At 31.6% G+C, this 14,438-nt stretch overlaps 1 protein-coding gene across 1 annotated transcript; it reads right to left on the reverse strand.

Moving 5' to 3' along the window:
• Positions 1-3,273: 3,273 nt before the first annotated feature.
• Positions 3,274-5,029, reverse strand: LOC112720566 (AT-hook motif nuclear-localized protein 23). Its single transcript, XM_025771547.3, has one exon. It carries the CDS (start codon positions 4,465-4,467, stop codon positions 3,583-3,585), a length of 885 nt encoding a protein of 294 aa, XP_025627332.1. The 5' UTR covers positions 4,468-5,029; the 3' UTR covers positions 3,274-3,582.
• Positions 5,030-14,438: the final 9,409 nt, after the last annotated feature.

Here is a 14,438-nt window from a genome sequence, read left to right on the forward strand (position 1 = left end):
ATTTTGCACTGTGTTGCTTCGAATTGAGCTTGATTTTCTATAATCATATTAAAGTGTTTAAATTTCTAATCTTGTATTAGACTCAATTCACTAGGATAGATTTGTAAGACAGATATTGGAGACAGAGAAGTAGAGACTTTTTCTTCAATGTTTGATTTTTGAAAATTGTAGAATAATATAAGAGGATGGACAATATAACAGTTAAAATTATATGTCTAATTGAAATTGTTTACTTCGTAAAAAGTAAAATATTATTTGGTGGAGGACTCTAACTTTAGGCAAAATTTTACCAAATTACATAAAAAAAATTTTAAATTATGTCATTAATGACTAGGTTATTTTCACTTTGTGGCACCATAATTTCAACTCATCATTTATGAATATATAATATGATGCATGATCAACAGAAGAGAAAATCTGAGCATTTTTATAGTGTCAAATGTTTTGTTGCGTATGTGTTCAAACCAAATCATGTGGATCAAAAGGTCTTCCTAAATTTTTGTGAAGTGTTGCCTCACCAAGTATTTAAGTGCTGCTGATATGGCTAATCATTTATACCAGCATGGTTTTAGAATTGGATATTGGTGTGTACTGAACACGAAAAAGTTGATATAGATGGGATAAATTGTTCCATTGTTAGCCAATAGAGATAAAGGATGGTCAAAGAGGATTAATATAAGAGATCCTAAAATGGAATAGGTTAATTGAAAGGATAATGATAATAGATATAATGAGATGTTCATCAAAACATTACTACTTAATCAGGATATTCCCAAGTGTACCACTAAGCATCAAATGCTTTTACTATACTTTCTAGACTTGGGCTTGATATGTTTGGTACCTAGACACTTCAACGCACATTAAAAACATATAAGGCCATTTGGAGGACGTGCAATAGAAACTTAAAGTCCAAGTCTAGTCCTTTTATAGGAAATTCTGTCTATAAATATGATAAAGAATCTAGAGTCAGAGTACGCTTTCATTGTGTCACAAAACACACATACTCTGTTAATTTTCACTCACATTGACACACGAAAAACTAAGTTGTTAGTTCATGTGAGTATTTAAAAGTGAAGTTTTAATTTTTGTTTTCATCCATTTTATGCACTTTCATTTTTGTCCTTCCTTTTATGCATTTTATTTCTTGTCATCTTTATTATTCTATCGTTTACATTTACTATATATAAAGTTATCTTTCCGCTGTTACTATTCAAATACTTGTTATATTTTTACATATTTTAATACAAATTTTATCCATTACTCATGATTCTCATATGATATATTTTGCTCGCTAAGATTTGTATATGATTTTTGAATTGAGATCGTGATACAAATTTAATTAGTTTTTATTTGTTTTCATTGAGCAAAATTCAAGCAAAACATACTGTGATCATATATTGTCATCAAAGCTGGAAAAGATTTAATTATGGTGAACCAGTTGAAGAATATATCCTTAAGTGAAACAAAAGTTGCTTATATTATAGAATCTAGATAGTGCAGTTCCTAGAGGATCAGATCGATTGTAATTAATAAATTGCAATTACAACTTGTTTCTGATCAAGAGTTTTACCGATAATCGAGTGTTTCAAAGATAACATTTAAATATATAAAAAAATTTAAAAATTTTGTATTTTATATGATACATTTGTTAACATATATATATATATATAGTTTAATTTTTGAGAAAAATGATGCATGACATAATATCAAATTTTTATTCCTCTACAAGTATTTTTATCTAACAATTTAAAATTTTAGAAAAGATAATTTATAATATGCACCGTAAAATGCATGTCACTTTGCTTCTAAACATAGTAAGTGGAAAATAATTAAAAGGAAGCATGACATTACATTACTATATGTTTACATACAATGTATATTTAAAAGCTTGCTGCGCCCGAAAACCTAAGCTACATATAATTGAACCTTACACAAATAAATATTAATAACTCACGCGTCTCATTAACCCTACAAGGTACCCAAAATGAGGTCCTATCTGAGTTGGAATAATTATGACCACCGCCATTACAATCCTGGCCTGAGCAATGCTCAGTTTTTAATAATCAGTTCCAATAAGTTAAATTAAAATATAATTATATTGCCCAATATTCACCCATGTAATCAATTAATTAATTCAAACCAATGCATAAAATATATAAATATTTAATCATAGTTAGGTAAATAAATTAACCAATTAGAGGGTGCATGTAGTTAGTTTTGCTACATGTGGCTGGACTACCATATATATCCCCTCATGCATGTTCATCAGTCACTTCCTATTTTCTTTCTTGGCCACTCATATACAATGTATAGCCATTTAATTATTAAAACCTTTCAAACAATTGATGCATGCAAAAAGATTTAATCATGGTTAATTAGGCAAATAGTTTATTATATATGTTCATCAGTCACGTACTATATATTATTGTACGCTGCATATATACACTAATTCACTTTAATAATTAAACTCCTCACGGATACTGAGTCCAATCTTAAGCAGTAATGTATAGAAATATTCAAAAGTAATGTTTAGAAAATATAAATTATAATAAGGTACTAAAAATTTCAAGCTAGCTAGCGCTGAAGAAATAAAAGGAAACCAATCTTGACTTCCATAAACAGTAAGAAAGCAAAACATACGACAAGGTATATGGAAGTAAAAAATAATAATAATAATAATAATCTTACAACATGCTAAATCCGCTATTACCGTTGCTTAAACTTATTATTTCTATCTTGAAGGGTCACCTTTGTTTCCTAAAAGTCGCTAGCTAGTGTATTTAACCGAAAGATGCATATAAGAATTTGTATTATTTGCACACACATTCGTATATACATGACTACCTAACACAAAGACTTAATTGCAAGTTTGCAACTACTTGAATACCTATCTGTAAAACTTTTAAAATTAAACAAGTTAGATTATTTGAAAACTAATATTAAGGGTTTCCATTACGATCCTAGTAATATGTGTGGTTTCAATAGATTTAGGGCAAGTAGCTAGGGAAACAAATTAAAAAGCTCTAACATAAATGACGAGTTAATTAACGCTTCATGTTTCTCTAACAACAGGAAGCTCCTATCGTAGAAACATGTAGTTCTAGTAGTGCAACAACTGTTATGAGTGTAGTTCAAAGCCATTACTATAAAGCTTAACCCTCAAATATCACAAAAGAAAAATAACCAACAAAAAAAAAAGAGATAATTATAGGAGTACTAGGCTACTAGCTAGAGCCGTGTTAGAAGTTAGAACTACATGTAGGAATAACAGAATAATGGATAACGAAGTTCATTAATTAAAGTAAGTCAAGTTCCAAATACCAAAAAAATCCAATGAGAAACTCACTAATTAGGTAGAAGAAGAAATTAATTAAAGTACAACACTGAAACTACTCACTACAATATTCATCATGAACAAGAAGAAGAAGCAGCAGCAGCATAGTAATAATCCATAAAATTTGCAAATCGCACCTTACTAATTGAGTTGAGACCTCTTTCACTTTCACATCGTTCACTTCTCAATAGCTTTATCAACATATCAAAGAAATAAGGGCAGAGGCCCTTAAGAAGGACACCGTGCCCTTAAAACGGAGGGCGTGGACCTGAAGAGTAACCGTCAACAGGCAATTGAACATTATTATTCTGCATACCAAGCGGCAAATTGAAGAACGGCAAACCCGAAGAAGGATCTGGAAAAGCGTTGTTTCCGACGCCGGCGGAGCCCTGACTTCCAGCCGCCGCACTTCCGGGCGGCTGAATCTGGAGCTGCTCCTCCTCGTCCAACGGCAGCCGCTCGTACGCCACGTTCGTGAACGACGAGGCGATGACGATCACTGGCCCCGCAGCGATCAGCTCTCCGACGACGTTTCCTCCGACTACCTGTCCCTGGCCGCCAGCGAGGTAGATGCTGAGGCTGGTGGCACCGGGCGGAGCAGGCGGCGGGAGGAAGGAGCCGGAGAGCGACAGGATCTCGAACCTTCCCTGGAGCGTGACAACGGAGCCTGCCGCAGCTGGCTGCCGGATAGTAACATTGGTGACGGTTCCGCTGCCGCTCAAGATGCAGATCCCGCGCTGGCGCCGCCGTGCGTAGGTAGCGACGCTGTCGAAGACGTCGGAGCCGCTCGCAACTTCGAGGATGTGAGCTCTTAGCGTGTTGGCACTCTCTCTTGTGATGATGACTGGCGGTTTCGGCTTGTTCTTCGAGCCTGGGGGACGGCCCCGGGGGCGCCGGCCTCCAGAGCTGGAGCCGAGCTCGAAACCGCCTCCACCGCCGCTTCCGCTTCCGCCACCTTGGCTGGTATCATCTTCTTCGCCGGAGAACTGAGGTGCAGGTGCACGATCTGGTGTGTGTTGTTGTTGTTCTTGGGAATCTTGGTAATGGTGTTGTTGCTGAAGGTGTAAGTCTGGTCTGTGAAGATTTTGAACGAAGCGTGATGCTGTTCCTAAATCCAAACCAGCCATCGACATATATCAAAGCAAAAGAAAGAAAGAGAGAGAAAGAGAAATATATATTATGAAAAAAATGGAAAGAAAAATATAGATAGATAATATTGTTAAAAAGAGTAGGAAACAGAAAACAAGGGTAATGATTTTTATTTTATATAGTCATACATACTGTTCATAAAAATATACTATATAGTTTGGTTTTATGTTTCTTTTTTTTTTTTTTTTTGGAGGGGAGGAAGGGGGGGGGGTGTTGTGAGAGTTCTGTGCTTTTGGTTTATTTTAAGGGAAGTGGTGTGGGTGTGAATATGGGAATGAAATATAAGGAGATGAGGGAAGAGAAAGACAGAGGGGAGAAGGTATGGGGTTTGGTGAAGTTGTGAAGGTGGAATTGAAAAAGAGGTGTGGTATGGTGGTGGGGGTGGGTTTAATAAGAAGGAAAGAAACAAAGAGAGAGGAACCAAGGTAGATGGAGTGGAGAAAAAGAAAAGGAAGGAGGAGAAGAAGTAGAAGGCTAGAAGCACAAGAATGGAGAGAAAGAGGAAGAGAATTAGAGAAGACAAAGGAACTAAAATCTATAGTAGATTCACTTATTAGGGTCATCAGTAAAATTTTAAATAAATAAATAAATAACATTGTATGTTCTTTTTCTTTTTAAAAAGGAGATTGACAAAAATGTTATATTTGTTAGTAAAATGGCTAGTTATTTAGATTATTTATTAAAGAAACAAAGCAAGATTTTTAATTACTTTAGTAACACGACTAATCGGGAAAAAAATAAGTTGAAGAGAAAGCAATTCTAAAAATAAGTCAATAAAAGTAATTTTGCATACTTTGTTTCGTCGTTTATCCAAAATAAAGGCTTTTTAACTTATTTTAATTTATTTGCATAATTAAAAAATTAAATACTTAATTAAATTTGATAACAATGTCTTTTTAATATATTAGAAATATAATTATTTATATATTTTTTTATCAATTTAAATTTTTGAGACAAATTATTTTATTACAAAAAATACTATGTAGGTCACACAAAAATTAACTACCAAATTAACTATCATATATTTTTTAAAAATTATATTTTTTATTTAATTTATTTTAAATATATATTTTATATTTTAAGATACATTATATAAAATTTAGTAATTTATTTATATATATATATATATAGCATGATTGTTTCATAATATAATATCAAGATTTTTTTAGAGTGGGATCCTTGTTATAAAAAGATTTAGTATATAAGACATATATATAGAATTTTATGTGGGATAATGTATTAAAAATATAATTAGAGATTTTTTTAGCACATAACAAAACTAAACATAAAAAGCTAATGAAAAAAAATTAAAATTTCAATATTTTGAATATTTATAATTTTAACATATTTACATTTTCTTGACCCGTACGATAGAAATATTTATTACTGTTTCTATTTTGAAATGTCTATGAAAAATGTGTGTATTCAAAATAATTATCAATTGTTAATTAATTTACACTTTCAGAAAACTAACTGATTTCATAACAGGGTTATTAATTGAGTCAATAATGGTTGGCCAACTTATGTTACAACATTACCGGAAAAGGAAAGTTCTGTTTCCCTTTTTTGAGATTTTGTTTATACTTAATTAGTATAAACAAATCTACAGTTGATGAAAAGCTCTTAATATTTTTTTTTTTTTTTTTGGGGATACATCTATAAAATTTAACAATATATATTCATATGTGAGTTAATTATTGATGAGGATATATGCATGTTGCATGTGTTTATGATACATATAAAAAGTACATATATATAATAAAAAATATTAGTTGACTAACCTTTTTATTTTTGCCTTTTATTTAAATTTACATTAATATATAATCAATTTTCTATTGTTTAGTTAAAAATATATATTGACTTCTAATTTTTTTTTTAGAAAGAAATTATTCAGCTTCGTAAATTTTATAATAATATTAATTAATAATTTTATAAATTGGTGAGGGTATTCGTGCTTTTTCTTGACCAAAGAAATTAAAAAAGAGAAAAAAATTCTAGCGTTTTATATGAAACAAATTTATCTTCAATCTGATGAAGTCATGTAGCAATGGGATCCCGTCTTGCTTGCGGCTTATATATATCCTGAAAAAAAAAAGTATTGTATTCTATTTTATTGTATTTTATTTCATAAATTTTTTAGGTAATTCAATATATATCTTTATTAAGAGTCAATTTAAAGAAACAGAATTCAATTCAAATACTTGTTATATAAAACGGGATTTCGTAAACAGAAAGTAGTCTTTCAATAAGTGTGCGTGGAGAACTAGCATATATTTATATATATAAAAAAAACAAAATCTAGGTAAAAAATATAAAACTAGCTCTTTCTTTTTAAAAAAATGTACACCAAAAAAAAAATAATAATTGAAAAAGTTTTGCTGTCGGACACGAGGAATTATAACGGGAAAAGAGAAACAAAATGCTATTACAATTCTGTTGCATTAATATATATTACCATAATATCTTATTTTAGGCTATCTTTTTTTTCATAGATAGATGAAATCATAAAGTAAAACTCGATATATCCGTCGCTATTTATTTAATATCTAATGAATTCATAATTAAAAGTATGTTTTATCCACAACCCTTTAACTCATGACGCATACTTTTTGAGGCAATAAGAGCTGGAAATACATAATTAAGAATTCCACTTAATTATTGTACCACATTATTAATCAAGAATTTCAGTAAATTAAAGAAACAAAGGAACAAAAGCTGATGAGCATCTTCCTTTTTTCTATTCTTTTTTTCTTAAGCTATAATATATATTATAAAACTTTTTTACATAATACTATAGTTTTGTTTTCTAATTATATTTTTTTTTTTGAACAAAGGAAGCTCATCTCTATTGTTAGATTATAATTAGGATCAATTAAAATCAATTAGAATTACTTAGTATATTTGAATATTTATTATAGAATATTACGTTTTTATTATTATGATTCTCTTAGTCCCTATAAATACCCTTCTATATTATATCATTCCAGACAACTTGAATAAACAACTTGAACACACTGAAAAATATACAAAAATACTTTCCTCAGCTTAGTCTCTTGTTTCTAACATGGTATCAGAGCCATGGTATCCTCCTTGAAGAGGATATGTTGTTTTTCTTGCGGTGAAATTACCGTAGTTTTGCATTTTTTTTATGCCATTCTTCTTTCCCTTTTGTCACTCTTTTGATGCTTTTTTACCTCACCGACTAGCCTATTTTTCTGTCTTGTGTTTTTTTTTCCGAGTCGAATGATCAAACACCATTGTCATCCGCTGCTTACCTATTCTCATTAAGAAATCATATAGTTTTCGCTCTCTTTCGTGGCAATTCCGTCTGCGTTCTCTTGTGGCAGTTCCGTCTGCGTTCTCTCGTGGCAGTTCCGTCTACGTTTTCTCGTGGCAGTTCCGTCTGCGTTTTCTCGTGGTAGTTTCGTCTGCGTTTCGTTTGTGTTTTCTTGTGGCAGTTTCGTCTTCATTTCTTTCCGACAATTCCGTCTGCGCTTCCTTCAGACTAGCGGCAATTCTGTCTGTGCTTCCTTCAAACTAGCGGCAGTTCCGTCTGCGCTTCCTTCAAACTAGCGATAGTTCTATCTGCGCTTCCTTCAGACAAGCAGCAGTTCCATCTGCGCTTCCTTCCGGCAGTTCTGTCTGCACCGTTTTATTAGTTTATGCAGTTTTTTTTATTTTGTTGTTTTAAATAAGTTTCAAACTCAAGTTATCACTTGAGTTTGAGGGGAGATGTTAGATTATAATTAGGATCAATTAGGGTCAATTAGAATTACTTAGTATATATGAATATTTATTATAGAATATTACGTCTTTATTATTACGATTCTCTTAACCCCTATAAATACCTTTCTATATTGTATCATTCCAGACAACTTGAATAGACAACTTGAACACACTCAATAATACACAAAATCTTTCCTCCATTTTAGTCTCTTGTTTTTAACATGTATGAATCGATATTATTACATTCCAATTCTTTTTCGATACCTCCCAAGGAAAATCCCGAGTTGGATCTCAAATTGACGGGTTAGTGTGAGCTTATCCATGCGGTTATGCACCCTTCGAATAGGAATCCATTTTTCTGAAAGATCCCGACTTTCGTGCTTTGGTGAGTCTTCGAGACCCTTTCGATGACCTACGTCGTGTTGAAGGGATATCTACACGATCCGATCGATTGCGTAAAGCGCGCGGTAGCAACGGAACCGGGGAGAATATACAGAAAAGACGGTTCTATTTCTATTCTATTAGTATTCTACACAATGAAGTGGAGCAGAAAAGATCCAAGCAAACTGAAAAAAACAAGACATAAAAACAAAAACTAAGTATAATCCGTTGTCATCTCTGGCATTGCCATCAACAACCAAACGGATCAACTCCACACCATTCCCTATAACTCGAAAATGACATAATCTTGACACATTCAACACTTGTCTCTGACCTCTGAAAAACTCTGCTATTCCGCTCCAACCAAATGTTCCAAATAACCGCAAAGAAGCCTATTAGCCATTTCTTTTGCTCCGACTTACCGCCTGCTACTCTAGTCCAACTCTCGAAGAACTCTTTGACGGACCCTGAGTGACCCATGTTCTATCAGCATACTTCAACCAAGCACACCACACCTGCCATGTAAACTCACAGGCAAAAAATAAATGATGTACAAATTCTATATCCTTTTTATACAATACACATATATTGTCATTTTGATTAATAATGCCCAGTCTACTCAGCCTCTCCTTTCTAATTATATTTTAGAAAATAAAATAATAAAAACAAACTCTAAATTATTTGTCATAAAAATTTCATATTATTGTATGGAATTATATTTTTTTTTTTTAAATTTAAATTAATAGATAAAAGTATACAAATGATTTTTTATATATAAAACGTATACTAATGTAGACAGACACCAAAAAACAAATGTAATGGAGTGGATTAAAAAATAATTGACACATATATTAATTATGTGGGGCAAGCGTGATAACAGGTGTAAAGATATAGTAAAGCATAAAGATTATTGAAGTATGTTAACGTTGTGTGATAAAAATAAATAAATAAATAAATAAAGAGAAGTGGAGTTTGTGGGTGGGGTTAGACGATGGACTTGATTAAGATGCCGATGCTGATGATGTTGATTTATTTGATGTACCTAATAATGTTGTCGCTCTCATGGGGTTTGAAACTTCGTGTGTTTTCTTTTAAAATATGATAAATTCTCCTAACACATTTTTGTAACAATGATGTTGTTTAATTAAGTACTAAATACTAAAGCTAAGGTACTGTATGTATTAATTAATTATTCTATTTCTAAAATTAAAGTTGGAATCTGTAATCGATATGTGTTAAAAAAGATATTATAATAATTTTATGTAAAAATTGATAATTAAAAATTAAAATTTTAAATAATTTAATATATTTAATTAAATAAATATTTATATTTGAATTATTATTTTTATTTTTTTACTTCAAAATTACTCTAATAATTTGTGTGAATAGCAACTTGTTATAATATACGATTAAATTGTATATTTATAATTTTAATTTGAGTTTATTTATTTTATATTTTAAAACTATATGTTAATTTTATAAATTAATTAAAAATTTTTTATTAAAAATATAAAATATTTAAATTTTTTTATTAATAATAAATTTATTATGTATTCTAAAAATAAACCCTTTTAATTTCTTTCTTTCTTGGGTGATGATGACACACTAATTAACCATGGTTTAGCAAAGTTGACCAAGTTGGGTTTGGGGAGATGGTTTTTCTAAATTTTTATATAAGATGAAACGTGAGGAGCTACTACCTAGACATTAATATGGTTATTTAAATGTTTTTTTTTAATAATAAACAAAGTCACATTGCATAATAGAGGGAGGAGAAATGGGCAAGTGGGAAATGGTGTTGTGGCGAGTGGACCCCTCTCTTGTCTTCTTGCTCTCCCAAGTCCCACCCTCCTCGGTCTTCTTCTTTAATTCGCGTTTTCAATGGATAATAATTCTATTTCTAATATAATAATATAATAATTGATTACTTGTTTTCTTATTAGTCAAATTCTTCTTTTTAGCCAATAATTTTATAATTAAGTGGGAAACAATAAATTAGAGAGTTGATTATGGAATAAAAAACTTCAGATTTGAGCTTGAGAAACATATGATGCATAACTCGGGATTTATCTATTCTTATTAATTAAATCTTAAACTGGTGTTTCTAGATTATATATGTTAAGGGGTTGGAGAAATTAATCCGATTGTATCAAAATACTCCGTTACAATAAAAAGAAATTCATCTTTTAATTCCAACTTTGGATTCCGTAATGTAAATCATTTTTATATGTTCCCTATGATCTTGTATCAATTAAGTATTCCCTAGAAGAAAAAAATAAAATTCTAAGATTTAATGGGATCGCAGCAATCCTCTCTAATAACAGCAACAACTTTCTTGAAGAGCTCCAAATTAGATTGTGGAGAGAATATAAAGATATCCTTAAACAAAAGAAAAATGTCATGGTTCTATAAATTTAGTTAGAGATGAGAAACGAAAATACTTACTTTTATGAAATTATCATGGCTAGAAGAATAAGAAATAAAATTGTTTCTCTTCAAAGTAATGATGGTGACATGGTGTTTAGATTTCAATAACACTATTCTTAAAGATATGACTACCTCCTTTTATTCTAAACTCTATTTTGATAATCTTTCTGATTTTTTTTTATTTTATTTTCAACAATGCTTTTCTTGTACTTTCTAATGTTGATGATTTGAATTTTATTGGTTGCTCTATTGCTAACCAGAAGATAAAGAACTCCATCTTTAGCATGGGTAGTCTTAAAATTTCAGACAAAAATGGTATTCAAGCTTTTTTTTTTTATCAGAATAAATGGGATTGCGTTAAACCCGATGTGTGTAAAATGATTGGGAATATTCTCAACAATCCGAAGAACATTGGAGAGATCAACGAAACCTTAATAACCTTGATTCCAAAAATTAAACCTATCACAAGTCAAAAGCGAGCAGATGCAACCTATCCACTTATGCAACATGTCTTGTAAAATCATTACCAAAGTTCTTGCTAATAGACTCAAGAACGAAGGTGATTAATGTGGAATTTCGCAATACCACAATTCGGTAAGTGTATCAAATCGTATCAAGTAATATTACAGTAAATGAGTTATTGTTTTCACGAGAATTAAAAGACTAAGCACTAATGATTAATTGACTATTCTAATTAGAGTGGGTTGATAATTGCTTGACATTTCAGTGAGTGAAGTGATCAAGTGACAGTAGGGTGAAATCCGAATTGTATGATCATATGTATGGATTCCAGTGCTTGCTAGGTTTACAACTGAAAGTCTTAGAACGTAGGAATTCTATTCGGATGATATTATGGAAGTCTCTTTATATATTTTCACCTTGAAGACAGCTTTCCCTTTTCTTTTATTGGGTGCTTTGCACCTTGAGCTTAGTTGTGACTCTAAATGTTCTATCTCAAGATTTTCTTGACACAGAACCACCACAAGTACTTAACTGACTAACACTTTGAGTTAGTGCTTCTTTTTATTCTTCCCAATTAGTGGTGCTTAGAGTCTTTGGCTTCTCTTTTTGCTTTTTTTTTTCTCTTTTCTTTTCTTGCTACTTTTTGGTTTTATTGATTTTTGAGAACTTCCATAATGCTTCTCTAAACTTTATTCCATGTCTTAGAGCTCCCCATGCAAGTTTTTACAAACATGTGACCTCATGACATACTTACATTATCAGAACATCTAGTTCTCTTAATCTCACTTGCCCAAGTTTTAAAAATTTTCTTCAATTTTTCTATTCAAAAGTTCTTTGTTGCATGCTTAAAGATATTGGGTACAAGCAATTTAAAAAGTGAGGTGAAATAAATAATAATGGATCATAATTATCAAAATAAATGCAACATATAAGAAATAAAAGCTCAAAGATAGAGTTACCTCCATCTTCATCATATTTTAGGCTATGTAGAGTATAGTTTTCATCACGAAACTTAGAATGGTTGCTCGTCCTCAAACAACAAAGAAAAACAGTGTGATAGAATTATGAATAATTATGTTTATCTAGTAAAAGCAAATAAGTGATGTAAAAGCTTATTAAAATAAAACAAACAAAATTAAAAACAAAACAAAACCAAATTAAAGATAAATTAAAAGGTTACTGACGGTTGGTTGCTTCCCAACAAGCACTCTTTTAACATCACTAGCTTGACGGTTGGTTCTTGCTAAGGTGGAGGTTAATCATGGTGCTTCAACCTCTCCCCTCTAATAGTGAATCTTTTTCTCATTTCTTTATTTATTAATTCAATATGCTCAAGAGAAAGAATTTTGTTCACTATATATGGCATCAATGGACGGTGAGCTAACATCACTTTCTCTCCTGGTGAACTTCTGTAGGAATCTTCTTGTTTCTCCATCTCCTAGGCACTTTCTTGAGAACTTCTTTCTTATTTGATGATGCACAACCAAAACCAAACTTAGGCTTGGTGTCAGGAAGAGTTTTTTTTTTTTTTATTTCAAATGGAGACTTGGATTTCAAACTCTTGTTAGCCTCTTTTGTGTCTTGAATTTGCTGATCATTTTCTCTTCTTTTCCTCTCAAGCATGGAAGTGGAGCCTTTAGAGTTATTTCATCAGGGGATTCTTGGAGGCTTGAATCAATTGATTTAACCTTCATACAATTCTCCTTCTCACTTGAGTGGTGCATGGTTTTGAAAACATAAAAAATTAAGTGTTCATTATGCACCTTCAACATAATTCACCCTTTTTCACATTAATGAGAGTTCTCCCAGTGGCTAGGAATGGTTTTTCTAGAATAATGAAAGCATTCTCATCCTCTTCCATATCAAGAATCACAAAATCTGCTGGGAGAAAATTTTTTTTACTTTGACCAAGATATTCTCAACTATTTTATGTGCATACTTCATTGATTTGTCCACCATTTATAGTGCTATCCTTGTTGGTTGCTCCTCTTTGATTTTTAGCTTTTCATCACAGATAAGGATATTAAATTGATGCTTGCTCCTAAATCATACAAGACTTTTTTAAAAGTTGTACTTCCAATGATGCATGAAATTTGGAAACTTCTTAGATCTTGCATTTTTCTTGGCAAATTTCTTTGAATTATGACACTACACTTTTTGGCCATTAGTACGGTTTTATCTCTCTTCAAAGTTCTCTTCTTGGATAGCAACTTCTTCATGAATTTGGCATAAAGAAGAATTTGCTCCAGGACTTCTATAAATGGGATGTTGATGTGAAGCTTGTTGAACATCTCCAAGAAGTTGGAGAATTGCTTGTTCTTGGTTTCCTTCTGAAACCTTTGAGAGAATGAAAGTTTGGGCTTGTACTCTTTCACTTTTGCCTTCTTTGGCTTTTTCTTTTAGAGATTGAATTCAAGGGTCAATGACTTGTTCTTCTTGTTGATTGGCATCCTCCATTGCTTCCTCAGATTGCTTGCTATTGTTTGTGGCTTTTTTTTTCACCACCTTTCCATTTCTTAAAACTAATGGCCTTGCATTTTTCTCTTGGATTGGGAATTGTATCACTTGAAAAAGTGTTGTGTGGCCTCTCTATGAGTTGCTTGAAAATTTGTCCCATTTGTACTTCTAAGTTTCTAATGGATGCACCTTGATTTTAGAAGTTGGATCTTGCCTCATCCATGAATGTTTGAGTTTATTGCAGGAATGTGGAGGTGGATTGAGCTATTGTGGTGGTGGCTTGGGATAGTTTTTCAATGGTGGTTTCAAGGGAGGAAAATTTGATTTCTAGAAAAGAAAATTTGGTCTCCACAAAAGAAAGTCTTTGGTGAATTTGTGATTGTATGGGTTGGAATTGTTGTTAGTGAGGTGCAGTGAAAGTTTTTTGCTCTTGATTGCCCCGACTAAAATTGGGGTGATTCCTTCATCCGGGATTATAAGTTTTTGAGAAGGGGACATTGGG

The sequence above is a fragment of the Arachis hypogaea genome, chromosome 11 (genome assembly GCF_003086295.3).
Source record: "Arachis hypogaea cultivar Tifrunner chromosome 11, arahy.Tifrunner.gnm2.J5K5, whole genome shotgun sequence".
NCBI classification, from domain to species: Eukaryota; Viridiplantae; Streptophyta; class Magnoliopsida; order Fabales; family Fabaceae; genus Arachis; species Arachis hypogaea.

Excerpts from the sequence above, each read along its gene's own strand:
- LOC112720566 (XM_025771547.3), bottom strand. The coding sequence starts at position 4,467 with ATGTCGATGGCTGGTTTGGATTTAGGAACAGCATCACGCTTCGTTCAA.